Source organism: Mya arenaria, chromosome 1, assembly GCF_026914265.1.
Source record: "Mya arenaria isolate MELC-2E11 chromosome 1, ASM2691426v1".
Classification (NCBI taxonomy): domain Eukaryota; kingdom Metazoa; phylum Mollusca; class Bivalvia; order Myida; family Myidae; genus Mya; species Mya arenaria.
Genome location: NC_069122.1, coordinates 60,327,832 through 60,352,605, shown reverse-complemented (window position 1 = coordinate 60,352,605; position 24,774 = coordinate 60,327,832). Strand labels below are relative to the sequence as shown.

The window sequence follows — 24,774 nt, the reverse complement described above, 5'->3', positions numbered from 1 at the left end:
CGATTTAATGGGCTAATTGACAAATGAACTGATAAAGCCTGTTTGTTTTGCTATTATTTTGGGTCCCCCTTTCATAGCCCTATTTATAAGGTAACACAAAGTCAAAAGGGGTTTCGTTCCTGGGTACCAGACAGTACCTGGTTCTTATAGAAAGTGCTGTCAGGATAGGAATCTGAATTTTGTGCGCTTTAAAAATGGTTTTAAAACTAAATTGTTGGAAATATAAGGCCACAACAACAAAGCAATTTTTAGTTTTGTATGGTGTATTAATTAGAAGATTAAGTGGAAAACATAACTAAATATCTAAATAAACAAGCAACATTTTTTTGAGAGAAAACCCCCCAGCGAAAATCATTTAATGTTTCAGTTGAAAAAAAATAAAATTGAACATGACATTTGCATTTCATTCATTTATTACCATAAGTTCACAAAACAATAAAAAAAAAACAACATTGTTTGAAAAGCTGATTTCTGGGGAGTTGTTTGTAAATTGTAAAATATAAGTTTGGCAATTAAGTTTGAACAAGATTTGTTAACCACAGGTGTTGATTATTATATACACCATTTAATTGTGAAAAAGCCATTATTATTTCCTTTCTCCCGGATATTACTCACCAAAACAAACAATTGGTCATTGTGGTATATATTTGTCATTGTACACCACAGTTGGTCTGGATGTTTATATATGTGAGTATGTAAGTTGGTTATCACTGTTTACAGTGGATATAATTAGGTCCACCGATAGGCGAAAGATGCAGCCAAAAAGCCAAGAGAAATAATTTCTATTTAGGGTTTTCATCTTGTGAAATGTTAAATTGGTAAAGTCACTAAGCCTGTCTGTTTTCCAAGTCATGTTATTGTCTTAGCCTTCGAGTGTTATAACAAAATTCCCCTGACAATATTTTCAAAGACGATGCCCTACCTTATCCTAAACGTCACACCACCCCCGATTCCCCCACCCCTGATCCCCGACCCCCAATCCCCCCACCCCAAATCCCCCAACCATGATCTGATATTCAATTTTACCTATTATTGACCAATTTATTTACAATATATATTGGTAAATGACATTGCATATTATTCCATTGTTGATGGGTTTTTTTACATTTTGTTACATTTTTCCTCACAAGCACTTAATATTCCTTAGATAGTTTAAATGCATGTGGGTATTTTTTCTTGGGGATTTTGTTGTGATTGTGTTGTTCTTGTAGTCTGTGTTGTCTTTTCACTGGACTTTTTAAGAAATTTGATATCTACGCCATAACTCTAAGCTGTTTAAGGAATTTGCATTAAACATGGTAGAATTTTTTACAAGGTCAATGGGCATAAAGACTATTATCAAGTCTATGCACTCTGCCTAAAATATTGATTGAGTTATTGCCTTTTGTTTTAATAGACAACATTTTAGTATCCAGTTGACATGCTTCTGTTTTTTTTGTGAGACTAAGTAAAATGAATGATATATAGAGAAAACTTCAAGGATTTCAGAACTTACAAGGACCCTAGACAAAGAATGTTCATTTGGCCTGAAATTTGAAATTAGGACTCACCAAGGTCATGAACAACTGGGGGTCACTGATACATCTAAAGCTGATTATCACTTGCATGATCATTGAAAAACTGACGGAGATTACTAAATAAATACTTGTTTCTTCATTTCTTTGTAATTTAGATTTTTGTAGCCCACTTGTGATAATAAATAGTTATAGATAATATGAATAAAGAATATTTTGGAGTTGTTTTAGAGAGAAACAAAAATGAATATTAATACCGTGCATAATCTTTCTTCCACCTGAAATACGACACAGTGCAGGATGTAATTAATTGCTCACGTGAATATTTTATATGTTATGTTGGATAGAATGACATGTATCGTGTATGTGAACAAAATTTACCAGCAGCAAAATGTGAGAGTTATGAATGGCAGAAAGAAATGAAATACGGTGAATCAATACATACGGCTATTATGGCTTTATTGTTGGGTATGATATTAATTTTGCTGTCATTTTTGCAATAAAAGTAATGATTTTTAGGTCGGTTGTTTAAAAATTAACTTATAATGCACACATTAAACCAATGGTGATCATGGCATTGTGAGAAAAAGCTTATTTTAATATTTAATATTTCAATTATTCTTAGTTTTTTTAACAAACACATGTATTTTGGTAAAATACATCTAAGTCAAATTTGTTTATGTTTTAAATTTTCTGTTGTAAATAAGTTGTAACTGTTGTATAATGCATTAAATCTAAATTTACTATTTGTAATTTTAATAATATAATGAGACATTATTTAGCATTATTACAAAAATAGAAAATTGAGTTTGAATAGATGACAATAGTGCAAATATTTACCAATGTGCTTTATACAGCGACCAAATTGATCCTTTCAGATTTCTGTTTGCGTTAATTTTCGCGTATACTGTGAACAATGATGCTTACGGTTATATTTAATTTTATGAGGATTCAGGACACGGAAATTTTGTTTTGAATCTACAAAACGTGTAATTATGTTAGCAAACAATTGAGGTTAAGCATCTTTGATTTTACCTATTTATATTATTTGATTTCATGCAATTAAACTCTATCTTTTTCTAATTTACAGGTGGAGTTTACTTCAGGAATTGTGGAAATATTTGAAAAAGACAAAATAAGATGTTTTTATCGAACATGGAGAAATGGTGTGCAATGGAAATTAAGTGATTTGAAAAAAAAAAAAATTGAAAAAAATCTGGTTGGTGTGACACTCAACATGACAATGAAACAACCAATGTAAAGAATGGCACTGGAGTTTGGATTATACTGCCATTCATTCATACATGATGTAATATTGTTACTGTCTTATTAATCACATTGACTACTGTGTCATTGAAATTGTATGATTATTTCTGTCTGTCATTATCAGATTAGCCATGACTGACTACCATTTTGGGATTTACCTTGTCTGACTGCCACTATCGGAGAATCACAGCTGCCTGCCACCACCTTATTTAGCCAGTCTGACTTCCATCTTTTAATGGCCCCTATGGAGACAGTGGTTGCCGTAGCGATTGGTATCCTAGCAACAGTGTTCCTACTATCCTTGGTTGGCCTTATCCTGGTGTGTCGACACAAGTTCTGTCGCCCGAAGGACTTGCTCACTCAACAGATGGCAGATACAAGGTAGTAGTTATTGCTTTCTTATTTTAGGGCATTTTCCTTGACTTGAGGAATAGGTGTCTCCGCATTTGAAAGGGGCAATTTTAGCATAAGACGTCACCTTAGTGCAAGAACTCAATATCTGCTTCTATTTCTATATGCAGTTATTGAGTTATTGCACTAAGGTGACGATTAGTGTACTTTTTAGGGGAAATTTAATCACAATACATTAAATATTTTATAAAAAAAAATTTTTTTGCTTTTTTCATATGTAAATAGTTTAAGAGTAGGAAGCACAAATTAACCAAAAAAGAAACTAAAACATTTTTATTTTTTTATTTTTAAGATATCTATTGTATCTAAGTAGTTCAGTGCACTTGAACTATAATCCTATTAATCATATTAATATCAAGTTATCTCCCCTTAAGTTAAACATTTGTTCTTAATTGGTGCTTGCACATCCTTGTCCGAAGAATAAGTTCAAAACTACTGATGAGATTGAGCTAAAGCATGGTATAATATAGATAAATGGCAATGAGAGAAAGTGCACAAGAACCATATTCCTATCATGCATATATTAAGTTAGTAGTCCCCCCTTATCCATTTTTTTCATAATTGGTGCTTATCTTGGACACATCATGGAAAATACTAAAATAATTGAAATAGGACTTGTAATGTAGATGGATAAAAATAAATAATTATCTCCCCTTAAACTCTCCTCAAAAATCTTATATTTTGAAAATGGGAGTTTGCCTTGAGGATATAGTTTTAAAAATACTCAAGGGATTGAAATGAAACTTGAAATATACAAAGATGTAAAATGGGTAGGCAATGAGAGGAAGTGCAGTACATTTAAAAGAACCATAATTCCTACATATGTTTTTAATTATCTTCTCGTACAACTCTTCTTCAGTTTTGGGATAGGGGGCATATGTCCAAAAATGTGCCCTAAAATATTGGCTCAACTTCAAATGAAAATGATGTCATTCATCATTTATATACAATGATTTTTCTACAACCTGACCTATGATGGCAATTATACAAAGGAAATAAGTGGACCCTCCACATAGCTTTTGTAATGAATGAGGGATTTACTATGGTCAATGGAAATCTGTCCTCCATAATAAATCAGAGTGATAAGATGGATTAAATTGTGTTATCCTTTATTATTCAATTCTTCACTAAAATGAAGGTTGACAGCTGTGATAAATTATTAAACTTCAAGCTTTTAAAGTTTTCTTTAATGAAAGATGATATGTCAATCTATACTATAATGTTTTGGACCACAGAAGTAAAAAAAAACTTCATTTTGTTATTAGCTTGTCTCTTCCAGTTATTGTCATATTAATAGCCTTGGTTTCATTTTCATTGATGTACAAAAACTTTAACCTAGCCATAACTCGACAGCGTTTTTAAATAAACCATGGTGCAGGTGGTGCCAGAGGCACTACACTTGAAGAGCAAGGCCCATAATCCTGGCTTAAGTAATTGTTATGTTATGTCCCCTTTCCCGACTGAAAAAGGCTGATAACCAATGGAATTGGCTCAGCAGTGCTCTTGCTTTTGAACTTATATATACAGTATTTTCCCCCAGGCTCATTTTTGGCGTTGGTGCTGACATCCTTTCATACACTGGGTGTTGGTGCTGACATCCCTTCAAACACTGGGTGTTGGTGCTGACATCCCTTCATACACTGGGTGCTGGTGCTGACATCCCTTCATACATTGGGTGTTGGTGCTGACATCCCTCCAAACACTGGGTGTTGGTGCTGACATCCCTTCAAACACTGGGTGTTGGTGCTGACATCCCTTCAAACAATGGGTGTTGGTGCTGACATCCCTTCAAACACTGGGTGTTGGTGCTGACATCCCTTCAAACACTGGGTGTTGGTGCTGACATCCCTTCAAACAATGGGTGTTGGTGCTGACATCCCTTCAAACACTGGGTGTTGGTGCTGACATCCCTTCAAACACTGGGTGTTGGTGCTGACATCCCTTCAAACAATGGGTGTTGGTGCTGACATCCCTTCAAACACTGGGTGTTGGTTCTGACATCCCTTCAAACACTGGGTGTTGGTGCTGACATCCCTTCAAACACTGGGTGCTGGTGCTGACATCCTTTCATACCCTGGGTGTTGGTGCTGACATCCCTTCAAACACTAGGTGCTGGTGCTGACATCCCTTCAAACACTGGGTGTTGGTGCTGACACCCCTTCAAACACTGGTGTTGGTGCTGACATCCCTTCAAACACAAGGTGTTGGTGCTGACATCCCTTCATACACTGGGTGCTGGTGCTGACATCCCTTCAAACACTGGGTGCTGGTGCTGACATCCCTTCAAACACTGGGTGTTGGTGCTGACATCCCTTCAAACACTGGATGCTGGTGCTGACATCCCTTCAACCACTGGAAGTTGGTTCTGACATCCCTTCAACCACTGGATGCTGGTGCTGACATCCCTTCAAACAATGGGTGTTGGTGCTGACATCCCTTCAAACAATGGGTGTTGATGCTGACATCCCTTCAAACACTGGGTGTTGGTGCTGACATCCCTTCAAACACTGGGTGTTGGTGCTGACATCCCTTCAACCACTGGAAGCTGGTGCTGACATCCCTTCAAACACTGGGTGTTGGTGCTGACATCCCTTCAAACACTGGATGCTGGTGCTGACATCCCTTCATACACAGGGTGTTGGTGCTGACATCCCTTCAAACACTGGGTGTTGGTGCTGACATCCCTTCAAACACTGGGTGTTGGTGCTGACATCCTTTCATACACTGGGTGTTGGTGCTGACAACCCTTCAAACACTGGGTGTTGGTGCTGACATCCCTTCAAACACTGGGTGTTGGTGCTGACATCCTTTCATACACTGGGTGTTGGTGCTGACAACCCTTCAAACACTGGGTGCTGGTGCTGACATCCTTTCATACACTGGGTGTTGGTGCTGACAACCCTTCAAACACTGGGTGCTGGTGCTGACATCCTTTCATACACTGGGTGTTGGTGCTGACAACCCTTCAAACACTGGGTGCTGGTGCTGACAACCCTTCATACACTGGATGCTGGTGCTGACAACTCTTCATACACTGGGTGTTGGTGCTGACATCCCTTCATGCAATGGGTGTTGGTGCTGACATCCCTTCATACACTGGGTGTTGGTGCTGACATCCTTTCATACACTGGGTGTTGGTGCTGACAACCCTTCAAACACTGGGTGCTGGTGCTGACATCCTTTCATACACTGGGTGTTGGTGCTGACAACCCTTCAAACACTGGGTGCTGGTGCTGACAACCCTTCATACACTGGATGCTGGTGCTGACATCCCTTCATACACTGGGTGTTGGTGCTGACATCCCTTCATACACTGGGTGTTGGTACTGACATCCCTTCATACAATGGGTGCTGGTGCTGACATCCTTTCATACACTGGGTGTTGGTGCTGACAACCCTTCAAACAATGGGTGTTGGTGCTGACATCCCTTCAAACAATGGGTGTTGGTGCTGACATCCCTTCAAACACTGGGTGTTGGTGCTGACATCCCTTCAACCACTGGATGCTGGTGCTGACATCCCTTCAAACACTGGATGCTGGTGCTGACATTCCTTCATACACAGGGTGTTGGTGCTGACATCCCTTCAAACACTGGATGCTGGTGCTGACATCCCTTCATACACAGGGTGTTGGTGCTGACATCCCTTCAAACACTGGGTGTTGGTGCTGACATCCCTTCAAACACTGGGTGTTGGTGCTGACATCCTTTCATACACTGGGTGTTGGTGCTGACAACCCTTCAAACACTGGGTGCTGGTGCTGACATCCTTTCATACACTGGGTGTTGGTGCTGACAACCCTTCAAACACTGGGTGTTGGTGCTGACATCCTTTCATACACTGGGTGTTGGTGCTGACAACCCTTCAAACACTGGGTGCTGGTGCTGACAACCCTTCATACACTGGATGCTGGTGCTGACATCCCTTCATACACTGGGTGTTGGTGCTGACATCCCTTCATACAATGGGTGTTGGTGCTGACATCCCTTCATACACTGGGTGTTGGTGCTGACATCCCTTCAAACACTGGGTGCTGGTGCTGACATCCCTTCAAACACTGGGTGTTGGTGCTGACATCCTTTCAAACACTGGGTGTTGGTGCTGACATCCCTTCATACAATGGGTGTTGGTGCTGACATCCCTTCATACAATGGGTGTTGGTGCTGACATCCCTTCATACACTGGGTGTTGGTGCTGACATCCCTTCATACACTGGGTGTTGGTGCTGACATCCCTTCAAACACTGGGTGCTGGTGCTGACATCCCTTCAAACACTGGGTGCTGGTGCTGACATCCTTTCAAACACTGGGTGCTGGTGCTGACATCCCTTCATACACTGGGTGCTGGTGCTGACATCCCTTCATACAATGGTGCTGACATCCCTTCATACACTGGGTGTTGGTGCTGACATCCCTTCAAACACTGGGTGCTGGTGCTGACATCCCTTCATACACTGGGTGCTGGTGCTGACATCCCTTCAAACACTGGGTGCTGGGTGCTGACATCCTTTCATACACTGGGTGTTGGTGCTGACATCCCTTCAACCACTGGATGCTGGTGCTGACATCCCTTCAAACACTGGGTGCTGGTGCTGACATCCCTTCAAACACTGGGTGCTGGTGCTGACATCCTTTCATACACTGGGTGCTGGTGCTGACATCCCTTCATACACAGGGTGTTGGTGCTGACATCCCTTCAAACACTGGTGCTGGTGCTGACATCCTTTCATACACTGGGTGTTGGTGCTGACATCCCTTCAAACACTTGGTGCTGGTGATGACATCTCTTCATACACTGGGTGTTGGTGCTGACAACCCTCCAACCACTGGGTGATGGTGCTGACATCCCTTCAAACACTGGGTGTTGTTGCTGACATCCCTTCAAACACTGGGTGTTGGTGCTGACATCCCTTCAAACACTGGAAGTTGGTTCTGACATCCCTTCAAACACTGGGTGTTGGTGCTGACATCCCTTCAAACACTGGGTGCTGGTGCTGACATCCCTTCAAACACTGGGTGCTGGTGCTGACATCCCTTCATACACTGGATGTTGGTGCTGACATCCCTTCATACACTGGGCGTTGGTGCTGACATTCCTAAAACACTGGATGTTGGTGCTGACATCCCTTCAAACACTGGGTGTTGGTGCTGACATCCCTTCAAACACTGGGTGCTGGTGCTGACATCCCTTCAAACAATGGGTGTTGGTGCTGACATCCCTTCAAACACTGGGTGCTGGTGCTGACATCCCTTCATACACTGGGTGTTGGTGCTGACATTCCTAAAACACTGGGTGCTGGTGCTGACATCCCTTCAAACACTGGGTGCTGGTGCTGACATCCCTTCATACACTGGTAGTTGGTGCTGACATCCCTTCAAACACTGGGTGCTGGTGCTGACATCCCTTCAAACACTGGGTGCTGGTGCTGACATCCCTTCATACACTGGTGTTGGTGCTGACATCCCTTCATACACTGGGTGTTGGTGCTGACATCCCTTCAAACACTGGGTGCTGGTGCTGACATCCCTTCATACACTGGTGTTGGTGCTGACATCCCTTCAAACACTGGGTGTTGGTGCTGACATTCCTAAAACACTGGGTGCTGGTGCTGACATTCCTTAAACACTGGGTGTTGGTGCTGACATCCCTTCATACACTAGGTGTTGGTGCTGACATTCCTAAAACACTGGGTGCTGGTGCTGACATTCCTTAAACACTGGGTGCTGATGCTGACATCCCTTCATACACTGGGTGTTGGTGCTGACATTCCTAAAACACTGGGTGTTGGTGCTGACACCCCTTCAAACACTGGGTGTTGGTGCTGACATTCCATTAAACACTGGGTGTGGGTGCTGACATCCCTTCATACACTGGTGTTGGTGCTGACATCCCTTCATACACTGGTGTTGGTGCTGACATCCCTTCAAACACTGGGTGCTGGTGCTGACATCCCTTCATACACTGGTGTTGGTGCTGACATCCCTTCAAACACTGGGTGTTGGTGCTGACATTCCTAAAACACTGGGTGCTGGTGCTGACATTCCTTAAACACTGGGTGTTGGTGCTGACATTCCTAAAACACTGGGTGTTGGTGCTGACATTCCTAAAACACTGGGTGTTGGTGCTGACATTCCTAAAACACTGGGTGCTGCGGCTGACATTCCTTAAACACTGGGTGTTGGTGCTGACATTCCTAAAACACTGGGTGCTGGTGCTGACATTCCTTAAACACTGGGTGTTGGTGCTGACATCCCTTCATACACTGGTGTTGGTGTTGACACCCCTTCATACACTGGTGTTGGTGCTGACATCCCTTCAAACACTGGGTGTTGGTGCTGACATTCCTAAAACACTGGGTGCTGGTGCTGACATTCCTTAAACACTGGATGTTGGTGCTGTCATCCCTTCATACACTGGGTGTTGGTGCTGACATTCCTAAAACACTGGGTGTTGGTGCTGACATTCCATTAAACACTGGGTGTTGGTGCTGACATTCCTAAAACACTGGGTGTTGGTGCTGACATTCCTTAAACACTGGGTGCTGGTGCTGACATCCCTTCATACACTGGGTGTTGGTGCTGACATTCCTAAAACACTGGGTGTTGGTGCTGACATTCCATTAAACACTGGGTGTTGGTGCTGACATCCCTTCAAACACTTGTTGGTGTTGTCATCCCTTCAAACACATGGCATTAGTGCTGACATCCTTCAAACACCCAGCTTCCATTATTGTCTATTATACTTCTTTGTTTGTGTTTATTTCTGTGCAGACACTTAGACCACAAGACCACTCTCATCATGTGATGTTTGCGTCAATGATTGCCAGAAAGGTTTTCCCTTGAACTTTTCATTGTTTTTATGCATTGTCTGCACATCAAATCACAACTCAGTGAGTTATTATTCTGAAGAAATTTCTGTGATCAATTTTTGTTACAATTTGTTTATATTCTCTTAGAAGTTTCACTTTAAATATTGCCAAAAGGCTTTATTGCCTTTACACAGACTTTATCTGTCTTATTTCATTAAGTACAATGTTTATTTCAGCAATAACAATATTTCATCGAGAATGAATAGCACATAATTTTCCAACAGTGTTTTAAAAGTGCTTGTTTAACTACTGCGGTGTTCTGTTGCACAGTTTGTAAATAGATGTTTGTCCTTGTAAGGTACTTTTTTTGTAAAGAAAACCGGAGTGTCATGAAAGGAACATGCCATAAAATTGCCATAAATGCAGGCATGAAGTGAACAATTACATAAGACATTAGAAAATAATGAAAATGCATATTTCATTTAATGATGTATATTACAATTTTTATTACATTATAATTTAATAGTGTTATAATAATGTTTTGTGATTTTAGATGAGCTGAAATGACAAATCAAGTCCAACAATGTCATCTATCAGATGCTTCAATAATAGTCATGATATGATATAGCAATAAACAGCTATTATAGTCCATTGTTCATGGCCATTGCTGCTAACGCCCATTGTTTATGGCCATAGTTACCCAAGCCCATTGTTCTAAGACATTGCTTCCGAATTTTGTTTATGGCTGCTGTTGCCATAGTTCATAGTTACCCAAGAGCATTGTTCTTAGACATTGCTTTCACATCTTGTTTATGGCTGCTGTTGCCACAGTCAATTGTTATTAGACATTGCTTCCACATCTTGTTTATGGCTGCTGTTGCCACAGTCAATTGTTTTTAGACATTGCTTCCACATCTTGTTTATGGCTGCTGTTGCCACAGTCAATTGTTCTTAGACATTGCTTCCACATCTTGTTTATGGCTGCTGTTGCCACAGTCCATTGTTCTTAGACATTGCTTTCACATCTTGTTTATGGCTGCTGTTGTCACAGTCGATTGTTCTTAGACATTGCTTTCACATCTTGTTTATGGCTGCTGTTGTCACAGTTCATTGTTCTTAGACATTGCTTTCACATCTTGTTTATGGCTGCTGTTGCCACAGTCCATTGTTGTTAGACATTGCTTTCACATCTTGTTTATGGCTGCTGTTGTCACAGTCCATTGTTCTTAGACATTGCTTTCACATCTTGTTTATGGCTGCTGTTGCCACAGTCCATTGTTCTTAGACATTGCTTTCACATCTTGTTTATGGCTGCTGTTGCCACAGTCCATTGTTGTTAGACATTGCTTTCACATCTTGTTTATGGCTGCTGTTGTCACAGTCCATTGTTCTTAGACATTGCTTTCACATCTTGTTTATGGCTGCTGTTGCCACAGTCCATAGTTAATGGCAAGTGATGCCATAGTCTAATAGCATCATAGCCATTTGTCAATGATCATTTTGTTTCACCATGGTGTTTCTGTTATTGACTGTTGTTCATGATTGTTTCTGGTACATGTCAGTCTGTGACTGCTTTTGCCTACTTTTCATGGCTGTCAGTGCCCATGTCTTATTACTCAAAGCTTAATTCTGATCAATCTTTTTGGACCATTTTGGACCATTTTGTTTTATACCCAACTGTACCCAAAACCTTCTTAACACCCAATGTGCAGTATATAAATTATGGTCATGATTTGATTCTTCGCATTAAAGGAACACCATGGCGAAGGTTTTTGACTGCCTTGGGTGTAGTGGTTCTAGCCCTAATATTCTCTTGAAAAGTGTGAAAGTCTATTTGGAATGATAATTACAGCAGTAACTTCAAAATTTATAGCACACTGAATGAGTTTTCTAAAAAAATCAGAGGGAAGACGCATACAATATTTAAGGATTGATTGCATTTTTTCTTGTGTTTATGCTGTATGAACACAGTAGGGCATGGGAGCAAATTCCACAAATTCCTTGCATAAATGCAAGAAAATATGCAATCAATACTTACATTTACATTGACAAAAAATATTCATTGCTATTAAACATTAGCAGTATCTTCTGCAATTGAGTATTTGTTCTAAAGAAGTGTAACCGACAACATAAGTATGTATAAAAGAATAGCAGATCTTTGTATCAACGTATATCATTGTGTAAATGACATTGCGCTTATCGAATCAGTACGTAATATTGAAGTAAACAATGACGTTATAACTCCTTGCGTGTTATACAATATGAACATCAAGTTTTATATCTATGCAAAGTACTAAGAGAATGTAAATAAATAATATTAAAGCCCTTTATTGATCTGTGAATGCGATGTTTTAGGCCTGATGTACAGCTGATAGAAGACGAGCCCAAACAGACTGACGGAAGCCTGGAGCTAGACGAAGTTGAAATCTCCAACCCGAAACTCGAACAGGTCCTCAGAGATGAACGATGGGTCGATGATGTGACGTAAGTAACATGATATTTTGTGATGTTTAAAAGAAATTTGTGCAATATTTTCCTAATGGCTTTGTGGAAAAGCAATATTTCAAAGTCTAACTGGATTAATTCTTCATTTTCAAGTCTTCAGGAATTTAAGGGAATCATCAGGGATGGCAAAGACTTGAAAAGTACTTAATTTTAAGGCTGCTGGATGAAAATCCTTAAATTTGCCAAAATATCCTTAAAACCAGTTGAGTTTTTATATGCCTTGACAACTGCTTGTATTTTTGGATATAGTTGGTAAATTTCCTTGTTCTGTCTGCTTCAATCTTGCTGCCAATGTCTTATGCTTTCAACAAAAGTGTTATTTTGGCTTATCCTTGGCTGGTTGACCACAAAGCAATGTGTAAACATTGCATAAAAGTTATCAAATTTAATGGGTCAAACTGCCCTGAAATCCCTTGTAAAGTCAGAAAAACCTTATGACAACTAAATGTTTGACTTGAAAATCAAATAAAGGTCCTTGAAAAGTCCTTGATTTTTTTGCCATTCTGGCTGTATGAACCCTGAGCGGCATGGTTGAAGCATCAGTATAAGACAAAACACATACACACGTCAGACACCTGTCTTGTATTATGGCAGGTGCCTTGTTAACGACGAATATGGTAAATGAATAACAAATTCCAGATGCTGATGACTTTTTTCCATATTTCAAGGGCTTATTAGTTTAATCATCAAGACATACAAAAATAGAAAATGGGTAGGGCTACAAGCTATAACAACATTAATTTCAGCCATTCCCAGGCGTCATTGAAATGTCAATGTAATATATATTTAGGATTGAACATAAATAGAAAAAGTAGTTTTTAAGTACGGGAAAAAAAGAACAATTGGTTGCCACCTAAAAATATAATAAATAGTTACATACATCGTACTAACTTCTTTCAGAGGGCTAGTTCCACACTGTATTGCCATTTTAAAGACATGCCACCACCTAACAGAGCGGCTGGTTGGTATGACGATGGGGAACGCAGACAAGATTCGCACGCAGGAAATGTTGACAGATATTGTTACGGTGGCTAAACGTATAAACCCTCGTGTAGATGAAGTGGTTCAGTCGATGTACCCGCCTTTAGATCCAAGGCTTCTAGAGGCTAGGTATGCGTTCGGCATGGTCAAATTTTCATACAAAATTAATAATCTGTTGCTCTATGTTTAGCTTAAACCTTAAGGGCACAATATAGGTTGAGGCAAAAAAAAAGTTGTTGTTTTTTAATTTTAATGCATTATAATGTTTGATTTACTTGACTTTGACTTTAATTAACAAAAATAAGCATATGCTTGAGTGCAGATAAAAAATATATGCAACATTTTGGCACTTTTTTAACTGGGGAACTTGTGACCACTTAGCTATTAATTAATGAAAAAAGAACATTTATAAAGGCTTATATTTTTTCTCTGTACACAAATCATGTGCTTTTTTTACTCCAGCCAGTATTGTGCCCTTTTTGGACTTGAGTGAAATTTACCTCATTGTCTGTTCTTGGAAGGAAAACAGTGGAGGTATTGTCATAGCCTTGTGGTGGTTGGCAGCAACATTGTCAGCAATGTCACACTTCAATATTCGGCGATTATGAAACTTGGCACACATATTTTTCATGTTAATTTGCATGTGTCACTTGCTAAACTACACGCTTAATTATGCTGCTTTGTAAACTAAGAAAAACAGACACACGTTTTAGTTTAAATTTAATTTATTTAACAACCATTGTGAAGAACGTTAGATTTACTAAGTAACTCTTGTTGATACAATGTCGCACAAGAGTGTGGTCTTGTGTTGTTGGGCAAAGAACCTGGAGAAAACCAACTTGTTTCTTCTTGGTCACCACCAACCAAATTCACATGCCAAGGCCAGGAATTGAACCTAGGTCGCCTTGGTGAGAAGCAAATTAGCGCATTGCTAATTGGACAACCACTGTGTTAACCAACCACATGTTTTGGCATCTGCATCTCCCTATGGTTAACATTGAATATTGTCGGAATTAATATTCTTATATGGTACGCATGACAACTAAGTTCCATAATACATGATGGTAGAGCCAAAAGACTTGGTTGATATCAGAATTTTATTCTAAATAATCTCAATCTCAAAATTCTGTATTTGTTCATGCAAATTGGTTGCAGAATTCAATGCCGGTTTGACTCAAAGTAAATGTTGAACAAAGAAACAACACATGATTAAAACCTATTGAAAAGTGTTATGTTTTTCAGGTGTACGGCTCTGGTGTTATCGGTGAGCCATCTTGTTCTTGTCACGAAACATGCATGTAAACCAGTGCGCAATATAGACTGGATAGACCAGGCCCTCGCTGACGTGGAAGACCATTTAAGGGTAAGATGAATAATGTGAACTAGTTTTTTGCAAACTTTTACGATCATGTGGAAGCCACAACATTGACTTTAAACAAACTCAGATGAATTTCGGTGTAAATAAGATGCAGATTTTAATGAAAAATACAAAATTATTAGCAAACATGGTAGTGAAAATTAGAGTGAAAAATCAACAACAGTAAAGTACAGATCAATTCAATTAAAAAATAATCAATGTCATCTACTTGTGTTCTGTCTTTTATTTTCTAAACACAGAAAATCATCAAAGATTCACTGGTTTGTTTATTTTGAACTGTAAAACTTTTTTATATATGCCCCCAAATGTGGGCATATTAAAATGCACTATCTGTCTGGCATGTTTGGGCTGTTACTTTGACAGGTACAGTGTTATTTTGAAATAACCTGGCACAGATCATTGGCACACAAAGACTACATGTCACAAGCAAGACCAACATCCCTACCCCAAAGGTCAATTTAACCATAGTTATACCCCCACAAACGAAGTTTGAGGGGGTATATAGGAGTGAGCTTGTCGGTCGGTCAGTCTGTCGGTCTGTCAGTTGGTCGGTCTGTCAGTCAGTCGGTCGGTCGGTCAGTCGGCCTGTCTGTTTTCATGGTTTCCGGACGATAACTGAAAGGCTGGACAGATTTGAAATTCTTTTGGTACACAGGTGTAACATCAGAAGATACAGGTCAAGTTCGATATTGGGGCTGGTGGGGCCAAGGTCAAGGTCACTGTAACTAAAAATAGAAAAACGGTTTCCGGACGATAACTCATGAAAGGCTAGACGGATTTAAACAATTTTTGGTACACAGGTGTAACATCAGAAGATACAGATCATGTTAGTGAGCTTGTCGGTCGGTCGGTTGGGCGGTCGGTCGGTTTTCATGGTTTCCGGACGATAACTTGTGAAAGGCTAGACAGATTTTAAAAAATGTTGGTACACAGGTGTAACATCAGAAGATACAGGTCAAGTTTGATATTGGGGCTGGTGGGGCCAAGGTCAAGGACACTGTTACTAAAAATAGAAAAACGGTTTCCGGACGATAACTCATGAAAGGCTTGACAGATTTGAAAAAAAATTAATACACAGGTGTAACATCAGAAGATACAGGTCAAGTTCGATATTGGGGCTGGTGGGGCCAAGGTCAAGGTCACTGTTACTAAAAAAAGAACAACGGTTTCTGGACGATAACTCATGAAAGGCTAAACGGATTTGAACAATTTTTGGTACACAGGTGTAACATCAGAAGATACAGATCAATGTCGGTATTGGGGCTGGTGGGGTCAAGGTCACTGTTACTAAAAATAGAAAAATGGTTTCTGGACGATAACTCATGAAAGGCTTGACAGATTTGAACATTTTTTGGCAGTAACCTTGGAGTTATGGCCTCTTCTCAAAGGAATGGTTTGCCATTCCTGTGTCCAGGCGGCATTTGGGGATATTCGCCACTCCTGTGACAGCTCTAGTTGAATTCTCCATGCATGCACAAACAATATAGGTGGTCATGTCCAGACTGTAACTTTATCATGGGAGGATTTTGAAATAAAGTGTTCAGCACATACAGGCCACATGCAGGACTAACTTCGTGACCTCGTAATTCAAGGTCGTTCTTTTATTTTGAAATAACGTGGCACATATGTTAATTGCATATAGGCGACATGTCTGGTGCAAGACACTGGTCTTATAATTTATGTTTGCTTTTCCTGCACTGACGATATTCATCACAATATTTGGCAAAAATAATGCCATAAATTGATTCTTTGTTTAATATAAAAATTCCCATTTCCGAATCTCACACTTCAAGATGTAGTTTTTAGTAAATGGTTCCTGCTTTTAATGAAAGCTTATATAGAAACTATGACATGTGTACAATTTTGCTATAAAGTACCATATTCACTTTCACTCAATCATTTTTCAAACATAGAAATTGTTGAGGTATATTTGAACATTTATTTAATTATAAGAAAGTTTTCTTTGATGTGGATCATTATCAAGAGGGTAGTGTTTGCTATCCATTTTTAATTGTTTTAAAGCTTTTCATATAAAAGTGTTTTTTTGATTTTCGCAGTTTCAATTAAACTAACAAAATCAAACCAAATAGATTTAGGTATATTTTTAGCTTGTCTATTTTCCAAAGATAAAAACAGTCTGAATATTGAAATATCATTGGTGTTGTGATCATGGGCAGTGGCGGAGCCATGCAGAAACTTTAACCTTGACATTAACTTAAAATATGATATTCAAATCAAACTTGATATACTTGTAGCCACCTTTGTAAACCCAAAATCACATCTTTATGACAAATTTATGAGCAAATAATTCATAGTATTCCTTTAATAATTAGTAGGACATTTTAATTGATAACAGCCATTTTATATACTTTTAGGTATGCAAATTTTTTTTGTCTTGCATTTGCTGTTGTGGAGCAAATGTGGAGCATTAAATCTGCTCATGAATTAAACATTGAGAGTAATAATAATCAACGTTATTCATTTTACTTCTACTTACAAATCCACCAATGTTAGGCCAACCTTAAAAAAAATAGTTTGTTTGCACTGATCAGACCATAATTATTAGTAGGTATGTTAGTAAGGTGTTTTAGATTGCCTTCCTTTCTTAGAAAAAAAGTTGGGGAGAAAACTATAACCGAGGCAATAACCACAAAACATTTCAAAATACTCATATAAAACTAGGAGCACCTGTTGCCAGAGACATAACCTACACTCATGTACAGTAAAGCCCATTACTCTGCCTTTAATACTTATTGAATTATGCCCCTTTTACTTGAGAAAACAATAACATTAGATGAGCGTTAATGCTCGCTTTTTTGGGCTCTTGTTTAATTTGGTACAATGGTATTGTCATAGCCTTGATCTTGTCTTGCAAAACATAAACATTGGCTCTAACTCGAAATAAGTTATAACACTTCAGATATACACAGGTTACTGGTGATATGTTTTCCGATGTATAGTGATTTTATTTAATTGTTGTGGGGTTATGCCCTTTGATTGTTTTCAAAAACTGTTATTTTCATATATCTCACAAGTAGTACACTTTTGTTTAAGGTATTAAAATGAAGCATGGCAATAATGTTACCCTTGCCCATACTCATATGAGTACGAGTTGTGACCAGTATGAATTAGAATAACAAAGAAGTGAAACTCATTGAATATATGTACACAACTGAGTGCATTACTACAAGAGCCCCTCAAATGCAGTGCCTTACTTCATGATTTGAGTAAGACTTAAAGCTATACATGTATAAGAGAATAACATATTACTAAAAATTAATTTTGCTTTGTCTCAAAGGGTAAATAATTTAATGAAACATTTTCAGTCAATTGAACCTTTGCAATGGCCTTAAAGACGTCCATCATTTGCATAAGCATACAATGTTTCTTTTTCATCATGTTTATGTCTCAAAAGTGGTCTTATTTGCATATATCTGCATTCATTTACATACTTGAAGCACACTTGTATCATCATCATTATCCATAAATCACATTTTAAAAAGAAACATTCACAACCTTTCAACAGTATAATGTGTTTTAAAACGTTTATTTTCGTCAAAGAAAACAGAATGTCAAAGTTTACAAAAAGGTTTTACTTTTTTTTTGAACTTCATATTTTTAAGTAGACAGAACCTGCTTAAGATTTTGTCCATTAAAAAATAAATCAAATAGGCAACATACACTAAAAATATGCAAAATTTATGACAAAATTTACTTCTAAAACATGCGGATTTATTGGCAAATATTTGCAAAACTCAGATGACTTGCTATTTGAATTGTGCATCAATTATATTTTGTCACCATAGAATAAATTATATTCGCATTATTATTAATCATGTCACAGAAAATGTTTGTGAACATACTTTGTTATGGGTTTTATATACAGAATTAAAATTAAAAATATTAAAATTCACTTAATATTTTTTCAGGTACTTCAGGAAGCTAGCTTTAACATGGCTCCAGACTGCCGCACCCCTTCCAGTTCTGTGACATCAGGTGATAGCCAACAGCCAATCATGAATGGCCATGTTGTCCATGAGAACCAATCATCTCTAGTGTAACATCTGTAGTGGCTGTGTGGTCGATAAGAACCAATCATATCAAGTGTAACATCTGGAATGGCTATGTGGTCTATGAGAACCAATCATTTAAAGTGTAACATCTAGAATGGCTGTGTTGTCCATGAGAACCAATAATATCAAGTGTAACATCTGGAATGGCTATGTGGTCCATGAGAACCAATCATCTAAAGTGTAAGATCTAGAATGGCTATGTTTTCCATGAGAACCAATCATATCAAGTGAAACATCTGGGATGGCTGTGTGGTCATCTCTATTGTAACATCTGTAGTTGCTATGTGGTCCATGAGAACCAATAATCTCTAGTGCAACATCTGGTGGGGCTGTGTGGTGCATGAGAACCAGTAATCTCTAGTGTAACATCTGGAGTGTCTGTGTGATAAATGAGAACAAATATTCTTGCATACCGGACGTGTGTTTCCAGTCATGTGACCGGTGCTGGAAAAACTCATCTTACACCCCCCATGTAAGATGAGTCACGCGCAACAACGCGCCACTTCTTATTTCTTTTATTGTATGGTTTATGAAAAGTATATTATGCAATTTCAATAAAGCGGAATCAAAAATATAAGTATACAATACTTTCTATTAAAATTGAAAATAAATAATCGTAAAAGCGTGATTTTTAAAGGAACTATTTGACGTCAATAGTGATTTAAAATTACTGCCCTTTATGATGTCAGTACAGAACGTCGCACGCGCTTTTTGGTGAAATGTACAAAAGTGCGTTTTCTACGTCAATTTTTCAACAAATTCATAATTTAAGGTATGCAAGAAAAAATGTCAATCATGTTTTTCCGGTCCAGATCGAAAAATCCGACCCTCGGGCACGCTGCGTGACGGGTAACTCGGCAAGCCTCGTTACCGGCTTACGCGCGTGTCCTCGGGTTGGATTTTTCTATCCGTACCAGAAACACATGATAGATACTAATAATCTCTAATGTAACATTTGTAACTCTATGTGGTCCATGAGAACCAATCATCCCTAGTGTAGCATCTGGAGCGACCATGTGATTCATGAGAACCAATCATCTCTAGTGTAACATCTGGTGTGTTCATATGGTCCATGGGGACCAATCGTCACAGGAGTAACCTTTTTTTGGTGGTTTGTTCTATAACAGCCAACCATCTCTGATTTAACATCAGGAATGTTCAAGAGATCAGTGAGAACAAAACACTGGTCATGTGATCAAAAAAGGAGAACTTAATATCTTATAGTGATCGAAATTAGCACAAGCCTGCAAGTCATGCAATGTTAAAATGCTTTACAGGCTCATGCTTAAATTCTGGATGTTATTTAGCATGGCTTGTTGATGCCAAGCACTGGCGTTCGACTATGTAATGGCTGACCATGACAGCCAGCAGCCAATCATCAATGGATGTGTGTTCATTCAAACAAATTATCGCTAGTATGCATAATGAATGGTCATGTGGCCAATTATGAGAGTCTATCATCTCTAGTGTATTATCTAGAACGGTGACGGTAACCAATCAACAAGGAGACAGCTAGCTGCTTAGCAAATAACGCCCTTGGGATTCATAAGAAACATTTAAATTAAGAGTATCATTTTTTTGTGTAAAGACTACAAAACATTGGTTGTGGATTGAAGAGATCCTTCTCTAATCTGTTGAACTTGAACATGTCAGTTTGAGAAAACTCTTCTTATGCCAATTTAACAGCTGTTCACAATTGGTGATATAACCATTTATTTATGGGATAAACCTTTTTCAAACTGTGTCAAGACCCCAGATGCGCAGTGATAATGTTAACCATAAATTGTTGTGAAAACTCGCTTTTGTTGTTATGATCGTTTATACATTTTTGTATAATAGTTAAAAATCTTCTTTTGTAATCATTTTCTTAGTCATTACATTCAACAGCTGTACAGTTCTTTTGTGTTATTGATGTTATGATCTTGAGAACAATGTTTTAAAACCTTTACTAAGAAATGAACATATCCTCATAACTAATGGTGTTTTGTAACATTTAGTTAGAATGACTGAAATTTTAAAACTGTAATCATAATTAAATTGCAAAACACATGAATGTTTATGATGTTAGTGACTTCCAGGGGCCATTTTGTCAAAAATCCTAGGAGCGGTTTGGTACTAAGGAGTAGTAGTGCACCTTTAAAAATGCTATGAAATCTCTCCTCGGTACAAAATCTCTTGATGAAGCAGCCACCTAGTTCCTAAAATTAAACATTAACAGTATTCTAGATTGACAATATAACAAGACTTCCTGGAGTCATGGACTTTGAAAGATTGTATGGTGTGTTTGAAAAAAGACTGTTGCAAGAACATGTTAGATCTCAAACCTAGGAAAATGGTAGCCAAATTGATATTGATGTGTACAATTAATAGTCTGAAAGCATTATCTGTTCACCATTTGTCACTTTGCTTTTAAGTCTGAGTTCAATTCTGCATGTTGTTTTAATAACAGAAAATTATGGTCTATACCCAGAAAAAGCTTTGCTTTTAGAATGTTTGCTGGGAAATTGTTTAATATCATCGCTTAATATGATAAGAAGACCAACTCATATATGATTGAATGGAGATGATAATGGTTTCAGCAGAGTGATGTAGTTAGGGCATTGTACATCGGCCGTCTGTCGGTCTGTCACAGCCATTACTACAATGTCATGTATCTAACAAACAGAAACTTATATGAAGTGTGTAAAAACTGTAGTTTTGGTAATACATGCACATCATCAGGATTGGGCCAGTAATACCCGAGTTAAACCTATTATTAAATTTCATAAGAAAAGCTCCAATTTGCCTCTTAAAGCCATTTTTATGCAGCAAATGAACAGAAATGTATGCAACTAAAAGTAAAACAGTGAAATAAATGCATTTTAAACATATTTATTGTGCAGTGGTTCACATACAAGTTTTGTCTACATCAGGGAACCCTTTTCACTTTGAATTAATAAAAAAGCTTAAATTTGTCCATCCAGAGTGATTTCTTATGATATATTGAAATGAATGAATCTTGTTAATGAAGTGTGGTGTACTTGGCATTGTTGAGTCTGTATTGGTTATGTTATTAAAGAGTTGTTGCCCTTTAGTTCTTTAAAAAAAACTGATATGTCAGTTTGGAGCCATTATTATGTATAACTATATTCTATGAAATAGAAATTAACGGAACTTATATGAAATGCCAATAACAATAATGTGATGGCACACACATAAGTTTTGCCTGGTTTGGTTCAATACCACCAGAGTTATTTCCCTTCATGCAATGCAACATTTTTTATTCTGAAAGTGAAAACAATAACTGTTTTGGTGATGTAACTTTATGAAGTTAATACTCATTGAAATTAATAAAGTGATTTGAGCAAAAAATCTTCAACTAGGCCACTTAACTATAACTAAAAAAAGTAATTTATACAAAGCTTGTTGTAAAGTTTTGCATATATTTGAGTCTTGAACTGTTTGGTTCTTTGACTATACATCCTACAGTTGGGGATCTCAGTTCTCCAATTGGTGTGTCATAATATGGTCATCTTCTAAATCATGTGTATTTCACTCTAAAACAATGTATTTCAATTCTTTTCCCTTCATATGTTTTCAATAAAATCTGTTGAAAATGTTTATTTTTGTATCTCCTATAAGACACTTGAATTTTTGGTAGAACTTTGAATTTTATACCAAATAATATTAATTTGATAGGGCATAAATGTAACTCAACAAATCAATTTTTTTATGTACCCTTGTGTTCATTAAGTTCAATTAATTGTTCAGTTTATTGGGAAGTATATTTTTTTATGGGTTTTCTGACTATTTTTTACGTAAAATGTTCAGTTAGGATAGAATCCAATCAGTTAAATAACAAATTTTATAGAAGTATGTCTCTGATGAATCATGGCAGACAAATAACGATCATGTTGGTCAGCAATAGCATTGTCATCACACTCTAACTTGAGCATTTCTCATCCAATATATAGCAAACATAGTCAAAATGTTTACGGGATTCAAATCTGAGTGTGGTGTGTTAAGCAGTTATATTTCATAGCTGTTAAAATTCTGTCTAACGTATTGCAACCGAAAAAAAAATGTTTTAGACGATATGATGTCTGATCCTGTATCACATTCGCATGAGCAAATCTACTTTGAAATAATATGCAAATAGGACACTTGTTGCCAATTTAAACACTTTTGTAAAGAAATTCATTGTTACTATTAATTAAAAAGACTTATAAGGTATAAGATCAAAACAATACTATGTTAGTGGCCAGATCTGTGGCACTGAATCGCTCTATTGCGATATGGACTAGATGCAAGCAACTCTAAGTGACAAATCACCACCGATCAACCAACTAGAATAATACCGATACTTCCCTAAATATCTCATTATTCACTCTAGAGTTATGGCCCTTGAATTGGGTAATTCAAGCAGGCAACATATTTCATTCACAGAAATGGTTTAAAGGGTATAACATTTTCTCACTATCAAATCATTGTATAAGTTTAAAGGCAGCTATATTAAAAGTTATTTCAATTTAATTGTACATTTTTTTACAAGGATGGAATTAACTTTGGGTATTGTTTTATCATGTTAAAAACACTTAACATCAAACATCAATTAGAGAATAAGCTATCTTTGTTATGCTTTGTTATCAATTTATTTTGCTTGTCTATTTTGTTTGTGGTTGATAAAGAGAATGTTTGCATAACCAATATTATTAACATGCTATTGTTCAATTATGATATTGACAGTACGTGTTAAAAGAGTGCTACTGATCAAAGTTAAGAGTTATGGGCCTTGCTATATTCATACTTATTGTCTCTGGTAACATGTGTACCGAGTTTCTTTTGAATATCTTTAACATTTTTTCGGTTAATGCTAAGGATAATCTTTTTACAAGCTTTGAAAAGGATTGGATTGATTTTTATTTAATTGAACATGATTTTATGACAAATCTGGTAAATCTATTCTAGATTTACATGATGCTAAACAGTTGAACTTTGTAACACAGCATGGTTGTTGCCTTTAACATTGTTTCCTATTCACTTTGCTTGTGTTTGTGCTTTATATGGAATTGTAATGTATTGTATTGTTTTGATACAAAATAAATGCTTATGCCCATGATTTACGCATTATTATTCAAACCCATTGAACTAATTTACTGATTAAAGGAGATAAAGGCATACCTCATTCAGCGATAATAGCTGTATAGCTGCATTGTAGTAAAGATGATGAAATATAAGTTAAGTACTGAGTACTAGGTAATTAAGTGTAGCCTTAGCCCTGTGTTTTGACATGCATCTTTCCATGGTGCTCCTTAATGATGTGAGCTTCGCAAAGCAACAAAGTAACTGCTGACAACTTAAATACTGCAAAAATCCTTGGGGGCTACATTGACCTCCAAGTCACTAAATGTGACCATGACCTTTGTGCTGTGGGGGCTGCATTGACTTCAGTCACTTAGTGTGACCATGACCTTTGTGCTGTGGGGGCTGCATTGTCCTCCAAGTCACTTAGTGTGACCATGACCTCTGTGCTGTGGGGGCTGCATTGACCTCCAAGTCACTTAGTGTGACCATGGCCTTTGTGCTGTGGGGGGCTGCATTGACCTCCAAGTCACTTAGTGTGACCATGACCTTTGTGCTGTGGGGGCTGCATTGACCTCCAAGTCACTTAGTGTGACCATGACTTTTGTGCTGTGGGGGCTGCATTGTCCTCCAAGTCACTTAGTGTGACCATGACCTTTGTGCTGTGGGGCTGCATTGTCCTCCAAGTCACTTAGTGTGACCATGACCTTTGTGCTGTGGGGGCTGCATTGACCTCCAAGTCACTTAGTGTGACCATGGCCTTCGTGCTGTGGGGGG

The 24,774-nt window shown here is 37.9% G+C and overlaps 1 protein-coding gene across 2 annotated transcripts in view; it reads left to right on the top strand.

Annotated features, from left to right (window-relative positions):
* LOC128232497 (transmembrane protein 98-like) overlaps window positions 1–24,034 on the top strand; it is a 28,565-nt gene extending 4,531 nt beyond the window's left edge. Inside the window, exons 1-6 of one of the 2 annotated variants that reach the window (XM_052946082.1) lie at window positions 1,430–1,982; window positions 2,605–3,161; window positions 12,355–12,483; window positions 13,405–13,614; window positions 14,728–14,848; window positions 18,793–24,034. In XM_052946082.1, coding sequence (XP_052802042.1) covers window positions 3,016–3,161; window positions 12,355–12,483; window positions 13,405–13,614; window positions 14,728–14,848; window positions 18,793–18,924 — 738 coding nt within the window. In that variant the 5' untranslated portion in view covers window positions 1,430–1,982; window positions 2,605–3,015 and the 3' untranslated portion in view covers window positions 18,925–24,034. Of the gene's footprint in view, window positions 1–1,429; window positions 1,983–2,604; window positions 3,162–12,354; window positions 12,484–13,404; window positions 13,615–14,727; window positions 14,849–18,792 lie in introns of those variants that run through there. The other variant, XM_052946073.1, reaches the window with a different exon arrangement.
* Window positions 24,035–24,774: the final 740 nt, after the last annotated feature.